The following is a 22557-nucleotide window of genomic DNA, read 5'->3' on the forward strand; positions in this document are numbered from 1 at the left end:
TGCCCCCACGCGGGACTCCACACTAAGCCAGCTCCGCCCGGCGGCCTCAGCAAGCCCTCTCCACGGGAAGTCATGCCCAGGAGGGGCCTCAGGCCCACCACCACTATCTGCTGAAAATCACTGTCCCTCTCACTATCCCTCTCTGGGGGCTTCCTGCTGATGGTCTGGAAAGGGTCTGAGGCCAGCAACTGAAAAGTTCTCTCACATCCCGTGGCAACTTCTGGCAACCCCACCTAATGGGACAGACACTTAGAGGAACGTGGCATTATCACCTCCACCCGGTTAAATGACTCCCCCGTAAGGGCAAGGAAAGACACAGATTCCCCGACTCCACCTGTCTTGGAAACGAGGCATCTGGACACCAGGTGTGCCCAAGAGGTTTGTGAACTAGCTAGGGCTTGTGTACACTGGCTTGGAGAAAAAGACACAGAGCGTTTTAAAAACGAAGCTGGGCGCCGTGGTATATGCAGTGGCTCAGGAGGCTGAGGCAAGAGGATGGCGAGTTCAAAGCCAGCCTCGACAAAAGCGAGTCCCTAAGCAACTCAGTGAGACCCTGTCTCTAAATAAATACAAAATAGGGCTGGGGATGTGGCTCAGTGGTTAAGTGCCCCTGAGTTCAATCCATGGAATCCAAAAAAAACCTAAAACAAAGGACACCACAACCCAAAGGCTCAAGATGGCCTGGACAGCCTGGCAGTGGCTGCCAGCCTGGGGACGCCTCTCGACAGCAGGACTCAGCATCCCACCAGGCACAGTGTGGCCGTTTCTGCTTGATAAAACCACCCTTGAGGGCTGTCATCCACCCGGTGGCCATCCCAGGGCAATAAGACCTCAGCGACTCTGCACCCAAAACACATGGGCTTGGGGCCAACTCTCACCCAAAGCCAGTGAGAGCGGAGGTCAGAGAGCTCCCAGGGAGGCCTCTGGCAGCCTGCTCTGCCCTTTTCTGCTCTTCCACCCGGGGACCCCGATGCTCTGTCACCCCCACAGCAAATGCCTTACAGGAGGCGCAGGTTCCTGAGCCCCTTGAAGGCGCCCTCGGCGATGTGGCTGATGGAGTTGTGGCTGAGGCGCAGGACGCTCAGGCTGCTCAGCTCGGCCAGGCTCTCCTCGTCCAGCCGCGTGAGGTTGTTGAAAGACAGGATCCTGGAGAGGGGGGAGGGGCACACATCATTATTAGGCCTCAGGGGGTTGCCCACCCCCGCAACAGCCAGTGGAGCCTCAGTGGGAAGGGGGCCTCCCGCCCCCGCAATCCCCATGGTACGAGTGGACCCCCAGCTAGAACCCAGTCAGGGGCCGACAGACACCAGGTCAGACAACCAGGGTGGTGGAGCGGGTCCTGGAGACCGGGGTGGGCACGCTGTGAGGACCACACGAGATCGTACAGTACAGAACTCTTGGACCCAACCACTTCATCCTGGTATCCACGCTGGTCCTGACCTGGACTACCAAAGACCTTTCTTGGCAGAGGCCAGACACCCTGGACTGGCCCTTGAGGGTCTGACGCTGAGCACTCCCTGCACTGGACAGCAGAGGGCGCCAGGCGCCACTGCCTGGGACAACCACCCCGGACCGCGGCCTCAGCTGGGTGATACCTCTACCTAGAGGCTCCTGCCTGGGGGGTGTGACACCCACCCCCTCTGTCTGTAAGCAGGACGGGGACGCCCACGATCATCTTGTGTGAGTCTCAAAGCCCCCCCCTCCCAGACACTCCTGCGATTCTGACACAACCCTGGTGCTGGTCACTCGGCATACTGGTCGCCTCTGGTTGAAAAATGGGAAATCTGGGCTGGGTCAGGAAGAAGGAAAGGCGTATCGGAGAAGATTAATGGGTTTTTAAAGGTGGCAGTGAGCAACATTCCTTCCCTCCTGGAGAAATAAGTCATGGTGTCTGTCAGTCACAGGACCTGGCAGGGGACCAAAATTATATCCTCACCTGCAATTAAGGAATTTGGCTTAGGGGCGGGGCGGGCGGGCAGGCGGGAAGGCAACCCTCAGCCCAGCTCTGAGGTGACCTGAGAACGGGCAAACCGTTAGGACTGACCAAGACACACGGTGGTGACCTTCAGCCCCGCTAAAGGACACGGCAGACAGCAGCACAGTGTCCACCAGCCAGAAAGGCGGGCCGGGAACTCGGAGCGCAGCTTCCCACACGCGCCCTCTGCTCCTCACCTTAGGAACTGCACGGGCTCAGGACCGGGGGCCTCGGAGACCTCTCCCACTTCCCCATGGCTCCCAGCAGGCCATGGGTCCCTGGAGTTCCCTGGCGGGGTCCCAGCCCCAGCAAAGAGCTTGTCAGAAGCCATCCCATGCCACCGAGGGACAAGGCTGCACCCTGAGGCGTCAGGAGGATGAACTCTGACACCCGAATCCCAGGGGAGTGAGCAGGCGCACAGAGGCAGGACGTTGCTGTCTGCACCCTGTGACCCTAGAGCCTCGGAAACAGCAACGCCAGGTCAGCAGAGGGCGTGTGTGCGCGTGTGACCTGAGAGGTGCACACACAACGGAGAGGCCAGGTGAAGACTGGGCTGCGAGGGGCAGCACTCAGCTCAGCGGCCCCTGCGGCGCGCCAGGGCAGGCCCCGGGCACCCAGACCGCGCCCTCAGCGCTCACTCGTTCAGCGATGGTTTCCTAGGCGGAGGGCTGGGGTCGAGGCTCGGTGGCAGAGCGCGCGCCTAGCACGGGGGAGGCCCTGGGTTGGGTTCGACTCTCAGCACCGCGTATAAATAAATGAATAAAATAAAGACCTACCAACATCTAAAAATATATATCTTTTTTAAAACAAAGGAAAGTGGAGAAACCTCTCCCAAACTCTCTTGAAAAATAAAGCAACCTACTGGACTAAACTAAAGCATCATTAAACTGAAAAGTTGCACCTAGCAAGGGCCTGGTGCACCCCCTCCCCCCCAGCACGAGAGGAGTTCTAGACTCGGGATGTGGGCAAGACCATGCCCACTTCTCAGGGCTGTGGCGACGCTGCTCTGGCTGTGGGTTTAGGGTCGCTGGCGGGGCCGCACCTTCCCCTTCTGGGGGAATCGCCACTGCTGCTCTTGGCTCGGGCAGGAGTGAGCCCGTGTTCTCAGGCCCAGCCTGAGGGTCCTTCCTGCCTGGGGATCTTCCAAAGGGACTCCCTCCACACACCCGCCTCCTCCACCAGCCCCTCATAAAGAGGGGCACGCTCCTTGGTGTGATCCAAGGGCACTCTTTTTCCTTTTTTTTTTTTTTTTTTTTGGTGCTGGGGATTGAACCCAGGGGTGCTCTACCACTAAGCCACTACCCAGCCCCTTTCAGTTTTTATTTTGAGACAGGGTCTCGCTAAGTTGCCCAGGCCGGGCTCGAACTTGCCATCCTCCTGCCTCAGCTTCCGAGTCGCCGGGATGCCAGGCGTGCACCACCACACCCATAGGCCTAAGGTGCCTTCACTCTCCAAACAGCTACAGTGAGAACAGTTCTGTGGGCTGCCCTTCCTCCACACGGTCCTCTGCTTCAGGAACTTTCTCTAAACCCAAGAAAGCCCTGGGGACAGAGGCTCCTCCTGGGGACCTAGATGCTGCACCTCTGCTATTCCAAACACAGGAAGGAGTCAGGAGGGGGAGCAGAAAGCGCCTGATCTGTCTCTCCTCCAGAGCAGGGCCTCCGGCCTACCTGCCTCCACACCCGAGGCCGGACCCTGCCCAAGTCCACTGTGCCCTGGAATGGGCAGCCGACTGCTGTCCGGGCTCTGGAGGATTTGCTCCAGGTGTGTCTCAAAACGCTGGCACAGACCAAAGCCGGGGACACTCACAACTCGTGCAGTTTCTGACAGAAGCTCCAGCCGTCGCGGTGGATGCGAGAGATGGAGTTGTTGCTGAGGTGCAGCTGGTGCAGGGCGGTCAGGCCGTAGAGCGAGCCGCTGTTCACCTCCACCAGGCTGTTGTACTCCAGGTGCCTGCAGGGACAGAGCAGGGTCAAGGGGGGCCGTCCGCACGCTGCGTCACACAGAGAGCTGGGGGAGCTGCCCTGACCCGACCCCGTGGTCACACAGGGGACGGAAGAGCACGCGGGATGCGTGGGGTCCCCTTGGTGTGCACCCCGAGGCGGGGGAGAAGACAGGTGGACCACGACGGAGGGTGGGGAGCGCCAAGACAAGCTCAGAAAGTTCAGAGGGCAAGGGGACGTGCCCGAAGTGACTTTAAGTGGAGTAAAAGTGAACCAGGCAGACGAGGGGGCAGAGGCCAGGGCAGGAACAGAGAGAGAAGAGAAGGAAAGGAGGCAGCCCTTATCCTCTCCCACCTCACAGGTGGGGACACTGCAGCTGAGTGACCTGCCCAGGAGCCCACAGCCTAGCAAGTGGGGACGGGGCCGAGCCAGTCAAACCCACATCCAGCTGACAAAATCCACTGTGCCAGCAGATGTGGCGCTAGCTCTGGGGTCCAATGACTGATTTTTTGTCCCTTTGGTACCAGGGATTGAACCCAAAGGCACTTGACCACTGAGCCACATCCCAGCCCTTTTCTGTATTTTATTTAGAGACAGGGTCTCGCTGAGTTTTTAGGGCCTCGCTTTGAATATGCCATCCTCCTGCCTCAGCCTCCCGAGCCACTGGGATTACAGGCATGTGCCACCATACCCGGCTCCACAACTACACGATTTAAATCTTGATTTTGCCACTTTGATGGCTTAACGAGTCTGAACACCTGTGAAATGGAAACATCCAAGGGCATCAACCTGACGGGTCATACAGGGAGGGAACAGAGAATGTCCCTTGGGCTGTGGGCACAGTGCCCAGGACCTGGCTCCCAACAAGTTCATTCAGCACAGTCAATGCCTGACTTTCCGGTGGTCCAACCTGTGACGCTCTCCCCCTGTGAAGGTGTGAGAGCAGCACACACTCGGCAGAAACCCCGCCTGGAATTCCAGATCTGGACCCTTCCTCAATGCTGGGAGCCGCAGTGGGACAGGTCCCCTGCGGTCACCAGGGGAAACAACCCAACCTCTACCGTGTGCTGAGCTGTCAAGCTCTGGTGCTCTGAGGACTAGGTGTCAAGTGTATTTTCAACTTAAAGACACCTTCAGCTCACATGGGGCTTATCGGGGTGTGACCCCCTCGGGAGCTGAGGAGCACCCGTGTGCCATTCCCCCAATTCTCAGCATCCCCGCCAAGGACGGCTCTGCCCAGACAATCGGTTTCTCTCATGGAAGTTGCCAATGCACTTTCTGCCACTGCTCAAAAGGTAAGCACTAAATTTATAAATAGCTCCAGAGCAGCTCACCACCCCTAAAATTTGTGTGTGTGTGTGTGTGTGTGTGTGTGTGTATTTTTTTTGGTGCCAGGGATTGACCCCAGGGGCACTTAGCCACTGAGCCACATCCCCAGCCCTTTTTATATTTTATTTAGATACAGGGTCTCACCAAGTTGCTCAGGGTCTCGCTAAGTTGTTGAGGCTGGCTCTGAACTTGCGATCCTCCTGCCTCAGCCTCCTGAGCCACTGAGGTAATTACAGGCATGTGCCACGGTGCCCGGCCCTAATTTGTATAAATTCATTCCACATAAAAACCAAATGGCAGACACTATTTTCTTCTGAGAATTCTCTTAATCTCAGCCCATGATCAACCGGACTTCAGAGTCTAAGTGACAGCCCTAGGAAGACGTGTTCTTGAACATGCACAACAGAGAGCTGGCCCGCCAGGAGCGGGGAACGAGGACCCCGAGAAGCCGAGCAGCAGGCCCGCGTCCTGGTCACGCGAAGCGGTCCTGAGGGGGAAGGGGCGGCGAGGGGTGACACCTGGGCAGGAGGAGATGGCACAGACCCTGGGTGGCCTGGACCGAGGCTTCCGGCCCTGGTTCCAGGTACTGAGACACCTAGTAAGGGACAGCAGTGAAGGTGCTGGTGCAAGCTAACCTGGAAGGAGCCACCAGCAAACCCGAGAGCTGGGACACCGGAAGGAAATGCCAGACCCAACCGTCTCCCGGAGGGGCACTGGGGTGGGGAGGGCGGAGGGGAGGGACGCTGGGTGGGCAGCCGCTGCTCTTCTCTGCCATCTGATTTCAGGTATGCAGACGCATTACCTCTGATTAAAAATAAACAGATTTCAATGTTTAACGACAGCAGATTGCTTTCCTCTGCTGTTTCCGACAGGCATCGGCTCCGCTATTGGACACATCTGGCTGGAGAGAAAGTTCCCTTGATAAAAGCTGCACATCTGCACCAAGGGCCTTGATTAGCTCAGAAGACAGAAATAAATCTCCTGCGATGAGGGGAGACATGGTGGGTCCACCTGCACATCAAGAGGGGCTGTCGAACCCACACTGGGGCGGGAAGGAGCTTCCTGTGGGGTGTGGAGTGGAGAGGATGTGGGAGAGGAAGTGGGGGAGGGGAGAGGCCCAGGGACGGGGCTCCTTCCTACCTCTCCCTCCGCCACCTCACCCGACCTGATTCACAGAAACCCCCTCCCAGGGATTCGCCTGCTCCGCTGATCTGGTGGCGTCTGCAGAGACGCTAAGCTAGGACCACATGAAGGCTCAAAGGACAGTGGCCTGCTCCACACCCAGTGTCCGTGGCGTGGACGCACGCAGGGCCTGTCTAGGGCCCGCCCCACTTACAGCACGTGCATCTTGGCCAGTCCCCAGAAGGCGCCATCCGTGAGCTTGCTGATGTTATTCCTCTGGAGTTTCAGCACCTCCAAGCTGTCCAGGCCCTGGAACGTGAGGCCCTCGATCAGCCGAATCCGATTCCGATTCAGGTCCCTGAAGAGAAGAGGCCCACGGGCTCAGAGGCTCCCCTGTGCACAAATCCCAGCCAGCAAGCCAGCGGGCACCGTGGAGCCCACAGTGTGCCGTGCCCAGCACGTGGGCCTGCCCGCCACGGCAGCCAACAGGCAGAGGAGCGCGGACCCACCGCGGGCTCTAGCTGGACCTGGGCACCCTCTCGGAGGGCACAGGCGCCATTCATGCCGGTGTGGCCAGGACCCAGGCAGGACTCAGGCGGGTGTGCCAGGTGAGGCGTCCCTTAGCTCAGCAACAGACACACACCAGATGCCCTGACCCAGGGAAAGCCTCACCGCTGGGCATCGGGTGGCAAGCATGCCTTCCTGCCGGGGCATCTAAAAGGATCTCCAGGTATGGGCGGAGGGGGTGAGAGAGGAGAGACAGCCCGTGACGCCACACGTTTGGCTCCAGCACCAGAGAGCCTCTGACCAAAAGGCATCTGGGTGGTCTGCGGGGGGCGGGGCGGGGAGGACGAGGCACACGGGGCTAACCAGAAAGCCCTGGGCTTTCCCCAGATATTTCTGCAGTGTCTCACCACCCAGCCTCCTCAGCATCACCCAGACCTTCTACATCCAGGACTGCAAAGAGCGAGGCCCGGGATCCACCTCCCAGGAGAGGCAAGGGCTGGGCGCACCCGGCCCAGCCCTCCAGACCTGTTCTGTTCCGTTTAAACTACGACTGGCTCGTTTTCCTGACATACACTCTTCCAATAAGGAGAAGAGGGCTGGGGAGGTAGCTCAGTTGGTAGTGCTTGCCTTGCAAGCACAAGGTCGTGGGTTCAATCCCCAGCACCTCAAAAAAACAAACCAACAAATAATAAATAAATAGAACAGAAAGCCAATAAAAAATAGACAAATAAAAATAGCATAATTTTAATATTAATATTCATGATATTAATGTTGGTGTAATATAATATATATAATAATAAATAATAACAGAACGGGTAAAAAGTCTTCCACCAGGTTTTGGTTACTGGAAGTCTTCTTGAATCTGAAACCCTCCACCATCCTAGCAGACCTGCCTGGTCTCGCTGCAGAAACTCCTTTCTAAAAGACAATCATAAGCCAGGCACAGTGGCCCACGCCTGTAAGCCCAGCTGGTAATTGGGAGGCTGAGGCAGGAGGATTGTGAGCTCAGAGGCAGCCTCAGGAACTTAGCAAGGTTCTAAGCAACTCAGCAAGAAGACCCTGTCTCTAAATAAAATATTTTTAAAAAAGGCTGGGGATGTGTTCAGTGCTTAAGTGCCCCTGGGTCCAATCCAGGGTCCCAAAAAAAAAACGACAACCATAACCACCCTGTAATATTTAGGAGATGAAGGCTGCTGTCTCCTGCTTCCTGCCTCTGGCCACGCTAACTTCCTGCTAAACTACTCAAGAAGCGCCGAGGAGACCCTCATACCCAAGTACAGATCTTACAGGTGCCTTAAAAAGACCACCCAAACCTCTGATAGATAAATGGACGGAATGCACATAGCCTGAGTGCAGCTGGCCAGCAGGACTCACTGGGGAGGACGGCAGCATGGACACACCCGTCCATGCTCAGTGGGTCTCCTCCCAGGCACGCCGAGGGCCCCCCGAGCCTCAGACCCAGCTCCAATGTGCTTTCATTAGCGTTGCCGCAGAGTTTGGGGGCGGGGCTGCATCTGGTGCGAGGCCCCTGGGGAAGTTTGGCTCCCGTGGAATCCGGCTGACCTTAGTTAAAGTGCAGGTTCCGGTACTCACAGTTGTGTCAGCCTGGGTAACTTGAAGGCTTTTACAGGAAGCTGGGCGATCCTGTTTTTGCTCAGGCGAAGAGTCAGCAGCGACCGCGACAGGCCATCGAAGGCTCCCGATTCCAGGGTGCCGATGCGGTTGCTGGCCAGGTTGCTGGAACAAGTTGGGAGGGAGAAAACATGTCACCAGGAGGAAGCCTTCCTCATTCTGCTACAGACGCCAGCCCCAGCTGGGTCTGAGCTGGGAAAACACGCTAAGACACACCCAGAGGGACAGGTTTCCGAGGAGCTGTCTGTCATCACAAGGCTTCAAAGCCTGCCCTGGATGGGGATCCAAGGCAGGTGGCAGGATTGTCCCACAGAGGCCTGAAGGTAAACCTTGATTCAGCCCAGAGCACAGGGCACCTGCGGCTGGTGGGCCCAAGAGGATGAGAGGGACAGACACCTCCAACCCCAGTTCTCCTGCAAACCCACCAACCACGGGCCACGACCGGCCCACCACCCCAGGCAGATGAGAAAAGCCCCAAACGAAGCAGAAAGTCAGCCAAGACGCAAGGTCAGATTCAATATGATGATTTGGGGAAACAGCCTTTAACGCTGAAGTGGGTCTCACCGTTCAACGTGCATAAGTGCGTAAAGCCAACTCCTTTAAATGATTTTAAATGCCTCCAAGAAACCACTCTAGTTAAAGAGATCTGAGCCAAGTCCTTTAGAAAGCAAGCAATACTTTTTCGCAGGGTCTAAAGTGACAGGTAACATACATCAGGGGCAACTCCTTTGACCATACAGAGCAGACGGGCTGCAGCGTACAACACAGAGGTGTGTGTTGCACTGTGTGCAGAGCATAGCAAGCAACGGAAAAGGAAAGGAGGCACGATTCAGTATTCCTGTGAGAAGCTGCCCCAACACCTTTCTTACTGTTTTTCCTGGACAAAAAAAAAAAAAAAAGTTGCTGTTTTTTAAACCTAAACGAAAAGGGAAAAGCCCAGAAACCCTTCCACCATGGGGCAGAGGAACAAGGCTCCTCTGGGCTCTTTATCAGGCAAAGGCCCAGGACAGGGCACTTGAGGATTCTCTGCAGACGGGGTTGGACTGTTTGTTCTTAACATTCCAGATTAAAGAACAGCCTGCGTGATGAAGATACACCAGCCACAAGCTGCCAAAAGAGAAAGTCCCTCCTGCTTTCTTGCAGTGAGATAAGGTCAGTGCGATTCAGTTAGCAGCTGGTGGTTTCTTGGTTCCGAGCAAGGGAGTGTCAGGAGGCAGCTGGACACCTTTGGACAGCCTCTACTTCAAGCTCAACAAAGGCCAAGGCCTCCTGTTCCCGATTTCGGCACTTGATGCAGCCTAAGAAAGACTTGGAAAATTGATGAGCCAAGATTCATCTTCCCTGAAAAGGTGGGTCACAACTACCTCTAAATGGGTCTTGCAGATGAGCTCCAAAATCTCTGGGAAGCAGTAATAACACAGGGAATGAAAACTCACTCGGAGCTGGAAAATGTCTCTTTAGCCTAGATTTTCAGATTCTTCCCCAGAGCGACACTTGGCTACCAACAAGTCACGGGCGATGCAGGTTTTATGGTTTTCACTCCCGTCTACCAACCACACCACGGGTGAGGCAGGCACGAACATGGGTAAGGACACAGATCCACAGGGTCCAGAGAGTGCACAGGACAGAGTGACCACCCTCCCACACCAACCACGCGAGCTGTGTGATCAGCGCAGGACGCGAGGAAGAGACAGCCTGGAGTCTGCCCAGAGCTCTCTCAGCAGTGCGCCCCGGGGCTTTTTCTCCAAGCTCTGCCAGGAGGCAGCCGAGGAAATGGGCATGAAAGCAGGCTTGTGGCGAGACGGCCCTCGGAGTGAGCTCCTCGGACAGGCTGCTCCACGTCAGGTTTCCACATAGGAACGCAGACAAATTCTACAGGATCTGGAAATGTTCTATCAATGGGCACCAGAGGCCAATGGATGGGGCTCCTACCCCTGCCCTGCACCATCCCCAGGGCCGAGTTGTTGTTATGGTCTGGAGGTGAGGTGTCCCCAAAAGCTCACGTGGGAGACCATGCAGGAAGATCCAGAAGAGAAATGGCTGGGTTGTGAGAGCCTTAACCCAACCAGTGAATGAATCCCTGATGGGATTAACTGAGTGGTAACTGGAGGCAGGTGGGTGTGGCTGGAGGAGGCGGGGCACTGGGGGCGTGGTTTGGGTGTGGCTTTGGGGCGTGGCTTTGGGGTATATATCTGTATTTGGAGAGTGGAGTCTCTCTCTGCTTCCTGATCACCATGTTAGCTGCTTCCCTCCACCACACTCTTCCTCCATGATGTTCAGCCTCACCTCGAGCCCTGAGGAATGGAGCCTGCTGTCTATGGACTGAGACCTCTGAAACCATGAGCCCCCAAATAAACTTTTCCTTCTCTACAATTGTTCTGGTTGGGTCTGCTGGTGAAAAAAACTGACTGAAACACAAGTGAAATATGCAACCTGTGCACAGGGAGGCCTGTACCTGGCCCAGAAGCAGAGGGACAGCCCCAGCCACAGAAGCACTTACAGCTCTCTTATGTGCAGTCCATGCGGAAAGCAGGCGCTTCGGATTTCCGTGATGTTATTCGAACTCAGATCTAACACCTCCAAGGACAGGTAGGCCTTCAGCTGGCTCCCGTCCACACTGCGGATCCTATTGTGCTGCCTGAAACACACAAGCAGATGTGACTCAGGCGTTTCTTTTTGCAAAATAACTAGAAGAAATGGTTCTCTCTCCTATAGTACTAGTTGTTTTGCTTTTTCATAACATGACACTCAAAATGAGCTCTCCTGTTGCTCTTCCCATCTGTGATCAGCTGCTGGCTTCGGAGAGTGTGCTGGATTTTCTGTATGGGACAAGCTGTTTGCCAAAGTATGGGGCAAGAACACAGGGGTGATCCTGAATTCCACCAGCATGACACGACCAGCAGTCACCTATACCACCATCATAAAGGATGAGCCAGTGCAACTGGCTAGCTCCGAACCAAAGCCCATCTGCAACCTTGGGAACCCAGTCCACTGCCGTGATTTACAAGGCTGTAGGTGTCAGAGCCCAGGTTCAGCTGTGTGGAGTTTGTTGCTGTCTGCAGTACTGGGATTAAACGCAGGGCCTCAAGCATGCTAGGCAAGTGCTCTACCACTGAGACACAACCTCAGCCCCAGAGGTCAGTTTAATCCAACTTAACAAATCACTGCCCACCTCATATTTTACTGACACCTTCCATGTGCCAGGCATGGAGACATACAGGGGACACACACACACACACACACACACACACAAAATGATAAAATCCTGATAATTTTCATACATGGCTGGTAGGACTGCAAATTGGTGCAGCCACTCTGGAAAGCAGTATGGATATTCCTCAGAAAACTTGGAATGGAACCACCATTTGACCCAGTTATCCCACTTCTCAGTTTATACCCAAAGGACTTAAAATCAGCATACTACAGTGATGCAGCCACATCAACGTTTATAGCAGCTCAATTCACAATAGCTAAGCTATGGAACCAACCTAGGTGCCCTTCAACAAATGAATGGATAAAGAAAATGTGGTCTATATACACAGTGGAATATTACTCGGCCTTGAAGAATGAAATTATGGCATTTGTCAGTAAATGGAGAGAGCTGGAGAATATCATGCTAAGTGAATAAGCCAAACCCAAAAAACCAAAGGCCAATATTCTATCTGATATGCAGATGCTAATTTACAATTCAGGGGTTGAGGAGGGGGCTAGGGAAGAATAGAGGTGCTTTGGACTAGGCAGTGGGGAGTGAAGGGAGGGGAGAGTATATAGGGTAGGAAGGACAGTATGAGTTGGACGTTATGACCCTATGTGCATATATGACTACGTGACTGGTGTGATCCTACATCATGTACAGCCAGAAGACTGAGAAGTTACACTCCGTCTATGTATGACGTGTCAAAGTGCATTCTACTGTCACGTGTAACTAATCAGAACAAATTTTAAAAAATAAAATCCTGGCACTCTGCAAAGGGAGAGAGGTGTGACATCGACTGCTGGGTCCAACTGGAATCAAATCCTATGCATCGCTAATGGCTCTGTTCCTCAGTTTTCTCATCTGAAAGATGGGGCCACAAGCTGTCACTTCAGGAACAGGGGCAACCCGACCTAAAACCATGCTCAGGTGACAGCTGACATTAAGGACAGTGTCCCAAGGGTGTCCAGCCCACTGAGAAAGGCACTGTCCACCATGACTTATTTGCAGCTTTAACCCTCGAGGCTTCTGGTAAACCCCAAATCTAACCAACCAACCAGCAGTCACTAATCAAGACCGAAGCAACCAAGGCTAAGCTGGCCCTGTCCTGAACGCGGCTCTGTCTGGCAGATTCCAACGCCACAGGCGATGTGTAAGAGCTGCTGGGTGGCAGGGCTGGCCTGAGGGTCCCGCCAGCTCGAGCAAAGAGGGGCAGCTCTCCAGCCAACCGAAGCCGGGAAGCCAATCATCCCTTACTGAGCAGCATCCCCTTTAGCAACACTGGAAAGTCAGTTCCAACAGGCAGATCCCAGGACTTCTTTCCCAGAAGTTCTGGGGCCTCCCTCCGCTCCTTTCTTTTTTATTCACAAGTCTCCCAGGCCCTGAATCCAAAAATCTACTTACAAGGGCACAACTCTGCTGGCTGGAGAACCCTCCTTAGAATGAAAGGCCCCTTTCCCGCCACCCCCCACCCGCGGCCCCCAGAGCTACTTCCTTTGAGTTCTTTATTAAGTTCTTTAATAAAGATAGTCTCTCAGAGTTTTCAGACTCCAAAAGAAAAAGAAAAGAAAACCTTTATTATGCAAAGTAAGGGAAGAAAAAGAACAAGAAAGAAAGGCGACTGTGCTGAGCCTCATCCGGGAACTCGGAATCCAGGGCCAGGGAGCCAGGAAGAGGGGGTCTGGAAACAGAAGGGACGTCCTCGGCCCAAAGCTGGACAAAGAGGGCTCAGGCGCACGGAGGGCTTCCAGGACTTGGCCCTGGGGACAGCTGGGAGCCCACCACCTCTCCCTCTCCCCCACTCCTCCGCCTGTCGGCTTGGTCTTTGTCTTAGACCTTTTTCTCCTTTCTTGTCAGCCTATTTCTTCACATTCTGCCCCCCACCCTCCCTGGATGAAGGACACTGTGAAGAAGACAAGTCTCTGCAACCCTGGGAAAAGTTCCCCAGGGAGCAGAAGAGGCGGCCATGGAGACGGGGCAGCCCCGGGATGGACGGAAGGAGGGAGAGGCAGCACTGGGAGGGGCTGGCGAGCAAGTGCCTCAGCGGGGAGGCTGGGGGCCTGGATCAGGAGGCTGGGCGGGCAGGGCCACCCAGGAGGCGGCTCCCAGGCCAGCGAGCCAGCGGGAGGGGTGGCCGTGCAGAGGCGGGCACAAGAGGCTGGGGGCGCGCGGGAACTGGAGCTGAGGGACGGACGATGTCATCACAGGCAGGGGAGGCCCGGGGGGCAGGCTCCAGGTGATGCCCCCCAGCCCTACCCGCCTGCGGGTCCCTCCCCAACCCGGCAGCCACAGAGGTCCCAGGTAGAACAAATCAGTGGACGTTTGCAAATGAAGTATCTGACAAAGGCACAAAATACAGCCGGCGCCCTGCGCCCAGGGGTCCCCCATCTGCACGTTCAAACAACCGCAGCAGAAAATGGGAAAGAAATGTGTCTGCAGTGAACTCGGACAAAGTCCTCCCTGTCACTGTCTCTAAACGCCACAGTGTGACGATCGACAGAGCATTTATTTACACTCTATGAGATACTGAAAGAAACTTGGAGATGATTTAAAACGTGGGAGGCTGTACAGGCCTCTATCGCATCACTTTGTAATGGACTCGAGGCTCCGTGAACTTGGGAGTCTACGGGGGAGGGGTCCTTGGATGACCGTGTACACAGAATCCCCACAGCTGACAGCAACGGGAAACAGACGTCCCGATTAAAACATGGGCAAAGAAACAGAATAGACGTTCCTCAAAGAGGATACCAAGGAACCCAGGCCACCACGCTCGAGGTCAGCCCTCACTAGGGAAATGCAAGACCAAACCATGATAACATGTCCCCTCACCCACCAACGTGGCCCTGACAAATCGGGAAAAAAAAAAAAAAAAAAAAAAGTTAAGCACGTGTGAAGATTTGGAGCAGCCGGAACTGGTGGGGGAAAAAACAATGATGGAAAGCTGAAAGAAAATGGCATGCTGACTCCTCAAAATGTTAAACACAAAGCCAGGTGCAGTGGTGCATGCTCAGGAGGCTGAGGCAGGAGGATTGCAAGTTCAAAGCCAGCCTCAGCAAAAGCGAGGCCCTAAGCAACTCAGTGAGACCCTGTCTCTAAGTAAAATACAAAATAGGGCTGGGGTGTGGTTCCGTGGTTAAGCACCCCTGAGTTCAATCCCCAGTACCAAAAAAAGCAAAAAACAAAAACTAAACACAGAAACGCCAGATGATCCAGCAATTCCACTGCTGAGCCCTGAAGAGAGCAGATCTCAAAGAGATCTTCCCGAGGAGCAGTCTTCACAATATTCCGAAGACGAAGCAACCCAAAAGTCCACCAGCAAATGAAAGGGTGAATGAAATGTGGTACATACCACACTAGAATACTATTCAGCCTTAAAAACAAGGGAAATTCAGACACGTGCTACTGAAATGTATAACCACTGAGGACACGATGCTAAGTAAAATAAGCCAGTCACAAAAATACAAACATTGAGCCAGGCATGGTGGCGCACACCTGTAATCCTAGTAGCTTGGGAGGCTGGGGCAGGAGGATCGCCAGTTCAAAGTCAGCCTCAGCCACTTAGTGAGGCCTTAAGCAACTCAGCGAGACCCTGTCTCTAAATAGAATATAAAAAGGGCTGGGGATGTGGCTCAGGGGTTAAGCACCCCTGGGTTCAATCCCTGGTACTAATGGGGGAAAAAAATACTAACACTATATGCTGCCACTTACGAGTGGCATCCAGAATAGTCAAATTCATCGAGACCAAAAGTGAAAGACGGTTGCCAGAGGCTAAGGGAAGAGGACAAGGAAGACATGCTGTTTGATGGACGTGGCGTTTCGTCCTTAGAGTTGGAAGAGGTTCTGGAGATGGGTTGCACCCATGCACACACTTAACCCGACTGAACCCCACAGTTAAATTTTATGATATGTGTACTTTACCACAACTTAAAACAAAACAGAATGCTGAGTCAGTGCACAGGACTCCTCTGCCTCCCACAAGGGATGACGCTCGTGTCTGCCTTAGGAGTGCGTCCTGAGGATGCCCTTCGGGGCCCACGGTACCTGCCACCCACCTGCCTGGCCTCCTGCTCCTCCGCCTCACACACTCTGCCCCACACCGGCTCTCGGGCACATCGTGCCCCAGGTCCTTTGCGTGCACTTCCCCTCCGAGATCCACGTGCCTCCCACCCTCATTTTCTTCCCACCTGTGTTCCCATGTCACCTTCTCAGTGAGGCCTTCCCTGACCACCCTCTCCAAAGCCTCTCCTCTACTTCGTTTCCCTCACTAGCCCTAATCATCATCTAACATACTTAGGGATGGCCTAGTTCCAGTTTCACATCTTCTCTCCCACCATGCTGTGGCTTCCTGAAGGCAGGAGAGTCCACTTTGTTTCCTACTGTTTCCAGCCACTGGAAGAGCATAAGGTACTTAGTAGGTGCTCAGTAAATATTTGCTGGCTGAATTGAGAATGAATACAGGTTAAATCTGGAAAGTGCAAGGGTGGGCACAGCTGTGAGACTCATGGGCATTTACACAGGAGAAAACCGTGCAAGCAGACAGGCTCAGTCGGAACTCCAGAACAGGAGGAGGGAAGAGTTTGCCGGGGGTTCCAGGACAGCGCTGCCCAGACTCGTGGTAGCTCCAGAGGGCCTTGGGGTTCCAGCTGCTGAGGATACACATGCCACCTGCTGTTCCAGGGTTGGTCTCTGCTCTCAACTGTAGCCCGGGCTCCAACTAAATCTTCCTGAACACCTGTGCCCAGCAAAGTGGACTTGGAATCTCTGCACTCAAGAGCTCTGCATGAGGGGTGTCTGAACAGCCGGGCAACTCCACAGAGTTCTTCCTGCTCTGGTACACGTCTCAGTACCAGGGAAGCTGTCCTGAGTGTGTCACCCTGTCCAGGTTCAAACGCCAGCTCCACCACTCATGGGGGTGAATCTTGGAAGCGTCCCATCAAGAAGTTCTTAGGCGCCCTGGGCTGACGTGACTGACCATGTAGCAGTTGCTCAATAAAATGAGCTCTCGTTTTTCACTAGTCACATTTGTATCCTCAGCGTCGAGCTGAGGCTCTGGTTCACAGGAGGTGCTCTGGATGAAGGGCAGATGCATATCCTCGTCTAGTCCTTCGTTCCAAAGCAAACAGCAGGCCTGGCTCCCTTCTCAGAAGCAAAGGGCGGCCTCCAAGCTCTCACTCAGCTCCGCACTTGAAACAAGCCCGCTCCAGTTGCAGAATGTCAAAGTCAATCCCTGAGTCGCCCAGGCTGTCTTGGAGGCCGGCTTCCGAGCAAATCCCAGACTGTGACTTCTGCAGGATTCAGGGTGGCAAGAGAGCCAAGGGACCCCCAACCAGCTGACTGCCTGCTCACTCCCCGCAAGAGGGACTGAGGCCCACATCCGGGACCCACGAACACCAAACCTCAGCCCCACCCTTTGACCCCTCTAAGATATCCCTTCCAGGTTTCCATCCATGAAGGCCAGAGGAAAGAGCCAGCATCAGATCCCTGCAGAGAAGCCCTCCTTCCTTCCTCCTCCCCGAGAAGCAGGGGCTGCCCTGAAACAGGCCAGCAGGTCACCCTCATGGGACGGTTAATGCCATGTGCAAACACAGGTGCTTTTCATATCGTTTAACATCACCAACGGCCCAGTTCCCAAGAAGGTCCACACCCATCTTCCTAAGCTCTGAATCCCGCTCCAAGTTCTTTTTTCTTTTCGGTACCGGGGAATGAACCCAGGGGCCCTCAACCACAGCACCACACCCCCAGCCCTTTATTATATTTGAGTTAGATTTGGTGTCTGAGTTGCTTAGGGCCTCACTAAGTGGCTGAGGCTGGCTTTGAACTCATGACCCTCCCGCTCCGGCCTCCCTAGCGGCTGGGATGACAGGTGTGTGCCACCTTGCTGGGCTTCCAAGTTCTTAACAACACCTGACACAATTACTGGATGCCTATTATGAATGTGGCAGGGTGAACCATCAGGGCGATCACACAGCCATCTAACAAAGCAGGCACTCAGCATCCCAACTTGGTTAAAAAACAAAGCAAAAAAAAAAACAAAAAAAAACACAACGGAGGCTCAGAGATGTTCTAGAACTTGTCTGAGGTCACACAGCTGGAGAGCAAGAGGAGTAGAGATGCAGACCCATTTGGAGCCTGACTCTACCCAGCCCACCCCAAAGACTCCTGGCAGAATTTTAAGGGTACCACCCCAGATCATATCCAGAAGCCTTGAGCAAAAGCTTGGCGAGGTCTGAACGCTAGCGAGCTGTTTCCTGGTGAGCTCGGGCTGGTGTGTGTTTCCTGGTGAGCTCAAACTGGCCTAGCCAGGCCGCCCAGCTTCTCGGGTCCTGCCTGAGTTCCAAGTGTGCAGTGCTGCTCTGTGTGACCGAATCCCCACGAAGACGGCAGACGAAGGTCAAGTTCTTACTCCAGATGTTCTGCCTGGACACAGAACGGCTCCCTTTCTTGTCTTCACAGACCTGCATTCGAGCAAGACAGGTCCCTTTATTCCCAGGGCAGGTAACACTGCGAGAGGATCCACTTACATTTTTAAAATAATTTATTTGGCAAAGGGCGAGGACCGTCAGGCTGCAGCACTTGGGATACTTGCTCCTGGCTGCATCTCAGGAACACTCACCAAACCAGGGATTCTGCAGTCATGGGGCCTGGGGGTGGGGAACTGGCGGTGGCCTGGCCACAGACATTAGCCTCCACCAGGGTCAGTTTAGCCCTCAGGCTGCCCTCCAGGGCGAGGAGAACTTAAGACAGCAGAAGCCCATTAAATCAACACCTGTTCAAGGCTTCAAAAATAAAATCGGGCTTCAAAGGCGGACGGCAAGCAAGATAAGCTCTCCCACTTGGCTACATTTTCAGAGCTGATGTTAAGTTAGACAGTAAAACAGACCGGAGGCCTTTGAAACCAGGGCTGAGAACTTTTTGACGGTTCCACCAGCGTTCTGTGAAGGCCTGGTTTACAAGGTGTTCCGGTGGTGGTGGGCGAGATCCCCCGTCACAGATAACAGCCAGGAAGAAAGGGCGAGGAGATCAAAGGCAGGAGGGCAAGGTGGGTCAAGTGGATCATTTCTGCTTCCTGAAATTATGCACCTATTGTCTACACCAGAGATCAGCAAGCTTATTCTCCAATGGGTCAGAGGGTGGGTATTCTAGGCCTTGTGGTCATACAGGGCCACCCCACTCTGCTGCTGTATCAAGCAGCCACTGATCATATGTTAAAAAAAAAAATCAACTGGAAGTAAGTTTCAGCGGCTGGTTTCACTGAAACATCCAAATATAAGCAGCAGCAGGCCACGATTTGGCCCCGGGGCTGTCGTTTGTGTCCCTGTTAATACTATGGCAACCAGTTTGGGTTTCTGGGGGTAGGGAGCCAGATTCTAATTTGAGTTCTGATGCAACTTGGGAACCATGTGTAAATCATAAATCACTCTTTATCTGGTTTAACCACCTGCAGAATGGGACTACGTATCGCTCGACCGCAGAGAGACAACCCTCCCACCCTCCCTCCACGGTGCCCATGACAGATGTTGCCAATCGCAACATTCTGCCCTTGTATTTTCTACCTCTTCAGAAAATGAAATGAAGTCTGAGTCGATGTCATTATGACGCTCCTCCAAAGAGGACCCAGACCTTTCTACAGCCAGTGGAGAAGGACAGGCAGTCGGGATTACCTGACGGAACACAGACACCCGCACGGTCTACCCTTCTTTAAATCTGCCAGTTACCCTGGAAGCTACTACAGCAATCCCACCATTGAGGCAGGGATGGCCGTCAGCTCTTCCAAGCTAGTACAGTGACTGTCCACTCTTTTGAGAATGGACTCTAACCAGACAGAGCAAATCTTCCATAATTTTACTTTGAATTATTTGAGTCAGCAAAAAACAAATTATTATAGTTCTTGGCTTTGCCTGAACCTCTGGCTAAAACATACAGCTTCACCCAATCTAACCCTGGAATGGGGAAAAAAAAAAAAATTAACAGACCTCCTCCCCCTCCTCCCACCCCTAACCCCACTGTTCCCCACAGTGACCCTGGCAGACACAGTTAATGACCTCCACGCCCATCAGCTCCGAGGACCAGCGGACCGTGCTCACCATGGAGCTGCTCTGGAATCCTAGGACTCTGCACCGCAGGGAGCCCATGAGCCCCGGGACCCGGCGTGGCTGAAGGCCCACCGCACCTGTACCTGCCATGTCAGCAAGGTTACAGGGTGGCTGGACAGAGCAGATCTGGAGCCCCTGATGTAAAACAGCTGGAGACCCTGCAGTTACTGAGGGCGAGACTCAGCAAGCAGGGCAGAGTAGCCCCGACACCTACCAGTGGCAGTGTATTTACAGCCTTACTGCAAACACGAGGGATGCTAACCATTTCAAGAACCCAGTGAAGAAGAGCAGCTCTCCTTTACAAAAAAAAAAAAAAAAAAAGTGGGGCACAGAGGTGCACACCTGTCATCCCTGAGGCTCAGGAGGCTGAGGCAAGAGGATCACGAGTTCAAAGCCAGCCTCAGCAACTCAGCGAGGCCCTAAGCAACTCAGGGGGACTCTGTCTCGAAATAAAACACAAAAAAAAGGGCTTTGGATGTGGCTCAGTGGTTAAGCAACCCTGGATTCAATCCCTGGTACCAAAATATAAAAATAATAGTAATAATACAGCCCCACTAGACGGGTCACGTGCCAAGTGCTGCCAGAGGCTGTTGTTGTTTTGTTGGTTTTCTGGGATTTTGTTGTTGTTTTGCTTCATTGTACTGATTAGTGCATAAATGATTCATGCCAACTTCAATGTATTTTTACAAAGGTGTGCACCCAGGTAACCACCACTCCTATAAGGGGAGAGAACATCACCTTCCATCATTTTCCTAGTGATTATTCTTCCCAAAAAGGAACATTTCTACCACCCTTGACCAAGTTTCCCTTTATATAGGTGAAATTGTCTTGTAGGTACTCTTCTGCATCTGGCTACCTTCACTCAGTATGGTATTTATGAGATCCACCCAGGTTGTTGCATTAGCAGTAGTTAATTCTTTTTCTATCACAATTCTTTTTCTATTTCCATTTTCTATTTCCATTGAAGAAACAGAAGTTATTTTTTTTTTTTTTTAAATTCCACTGCTTATGAACACTTAGTTATTTCCAGTTTGGGCTTTACAAAGAATCACAGCTACGGACATGAACAAATTTTTCTTTGAAGTATTGGGGGTTGAGCCCAGGGCCTCGCACATGCTAGGCAAGTACTCTGCCACTGAGTTACATCCCCAGCCGTTTTTATTTTTTATTTTGAGACTGGGTCTTGCTAAGTTGGTGGGGCTGGCCTCGAACTTGCGATCCTCCTGCCTCAGCCTCCTGAGTGTCTGAGATGAGTGACAGGTGTGCACCATCACACCCAGCTTGGATGAGTCTTTTGTACATGCCGTTTAGTGCACGTTCCCGTGCCCTTCTTGGAAGCCTGCAAGATCCAAGCAAGACACTGTTACACAGTTCACTGGCAGGCATGTCAGCCTTACTATACACTGGTAGTCTTCTTTTAAACCAATACCCCAGGGTTGAAATGAATCTGAAAAACCACTTGATCCAAGTGCCCTGTTTCATGCTGTTTCCTTTGACCTTATTCTCAGCTGCCACCTCCCTCACATGTCCCCGTCCTGGACCCGCCTACTAAAGAGCACTAGGAATATGGCTTGGGGCTACCGAACACAACCAAGCTCAATCTAATCTTGTTCAGGTATCAAGCAGAATTATTTTAAGAGAGGACCCAATGAGCACCAAAAGACTAAGAATAATTCTAAAACCCAAATTCGCAAGAATAAGATCAAGACCAATGCCCATATGAAAACCCAAAAATGAGAACAAGGTTTTTTAGAAGAACGAGTGCAGAACAGTTTTCCCAAAGCCAACTTGAAGAGAAGTGTCTCTTGTCAGAATGATAGAGAAAAGCATCAACCTCTCTCTAGCCTACTTTACATGCATCTTCTTAAAAGTAAAAACCCATTGCACAAATTGATAATCTGCACCAAAGAAACCAGTTTCAAGAAACAGCCCAGCCAAGCGCAGTGGCACATGCCTGTAATCCCAGAGGCTTGGGAGCTTGAGGCAGGAGGATCATGAGTTCAAAGCCAGCCTCAACAATTTAGCAAGGCCCTAAGCAACTCAATGAGACCCTGTCTCTCAATAAAATACAAAAAAGGGCCGAGGATATGGCTCAGTGGTTATGCAATCCTGGGTTCAATCCCTGGTACCAAAATTTAAAAAAAGGAAAGAAAAGAAAGAAAGAGCCCAGCCTGGATTATTTGCTGGACAGGAAATGAGAATCAGAATAAGCAGGTCTCTCTTCTGCTCACCCCCCACCCACCGCCCGGCTGCTGGTGAATCACCAGTTCCCTGGGGAATTTTGGCAGATTCTCAGCCTGGCTGCAGATGACGTTCTGGATCTGTTTATTCAGGTGGAGATCGGATAAAAAACAAGAGCAGCCCAGTGGCCGGATAAACAGCCTCCGCCAGGCAGGGTCAACCCCTCAGAAGACAGGACTGGGCTGTGTCAACCCATCTCCCAACCCATTCACTTCCTTTAGGGTCACTGTCCCCTGGAGTCTTCAACAGACAGTTCCCATTAAATCCTTGCAAAGGAGACCTGAAGTGCTAAACGCATAGAAGTATAGGGTCCCAGGGACACGGCTGCAGCAGGACCCTGCTGGCTCACCCACCCCACAGCTTACATCTACTGAGCAGGAAGTCCTGGGACCATAAAGCAGCAGCCACCACCGTCCTGTAAAGTCCAGAGAGACCCCGCCCACAAATGCCTGCAGCTCATCAGGATCTGTCAGAAAGTTTCTGTGTTCCATTCGAAGATGCACAAATAAAAACAACAACAAC

General features: G+C 53.2%; 1 protein-coding gene across 1 annotated transcript in view; it reads right to left on the reverse strand.

Annotated features, from left to right (window-relative positions):
• The window catches only part of Lrig1 (leucine rich repeats and immunoglobulin like domains 1), a 132236-nt gene that overhangs the window by 28506 nt on the left and 81173 nt on the right, over positions 1–22557 (reverse strand). Inside the window, exons 4-8 of the mRNA XM_047532091.1 lie at positions 11009–11146; positions 8470–8613; positions 6584–6727; positions 3785–3928; positions 1003–1146 (exon numbers count right to left, since the gene is read on the reverse strand). Of these exons, the coding sequence (XP_047388047.1) occupies positions 1003–1146; positions 3785–3928; positions 6584–6727; positions 8470–8613; positions 11009–11146 (714 nt within the window). The remainder of the gene's footprint in view (positions 1–1002; positions 1147–3784; positions 3929–6583; positions 6728–8469; positions 8614–11008; positions 11147–22557) is intronic.

The sequence above is a fragment of the Sciurus carolinensis genome, chromosome 17 (assembly GCF_902686445.1).
Source record: "Sciurus carolinensis chromosome 17, mSciCar1.2, whole genome shotgun sequence".
NCBI classification, from domain to species: Eukaryota; Metazoa; Chordata; class Mammalia; order Rodentia; family Sciuridae; genus Sciurus; species Sciurus carolinensis.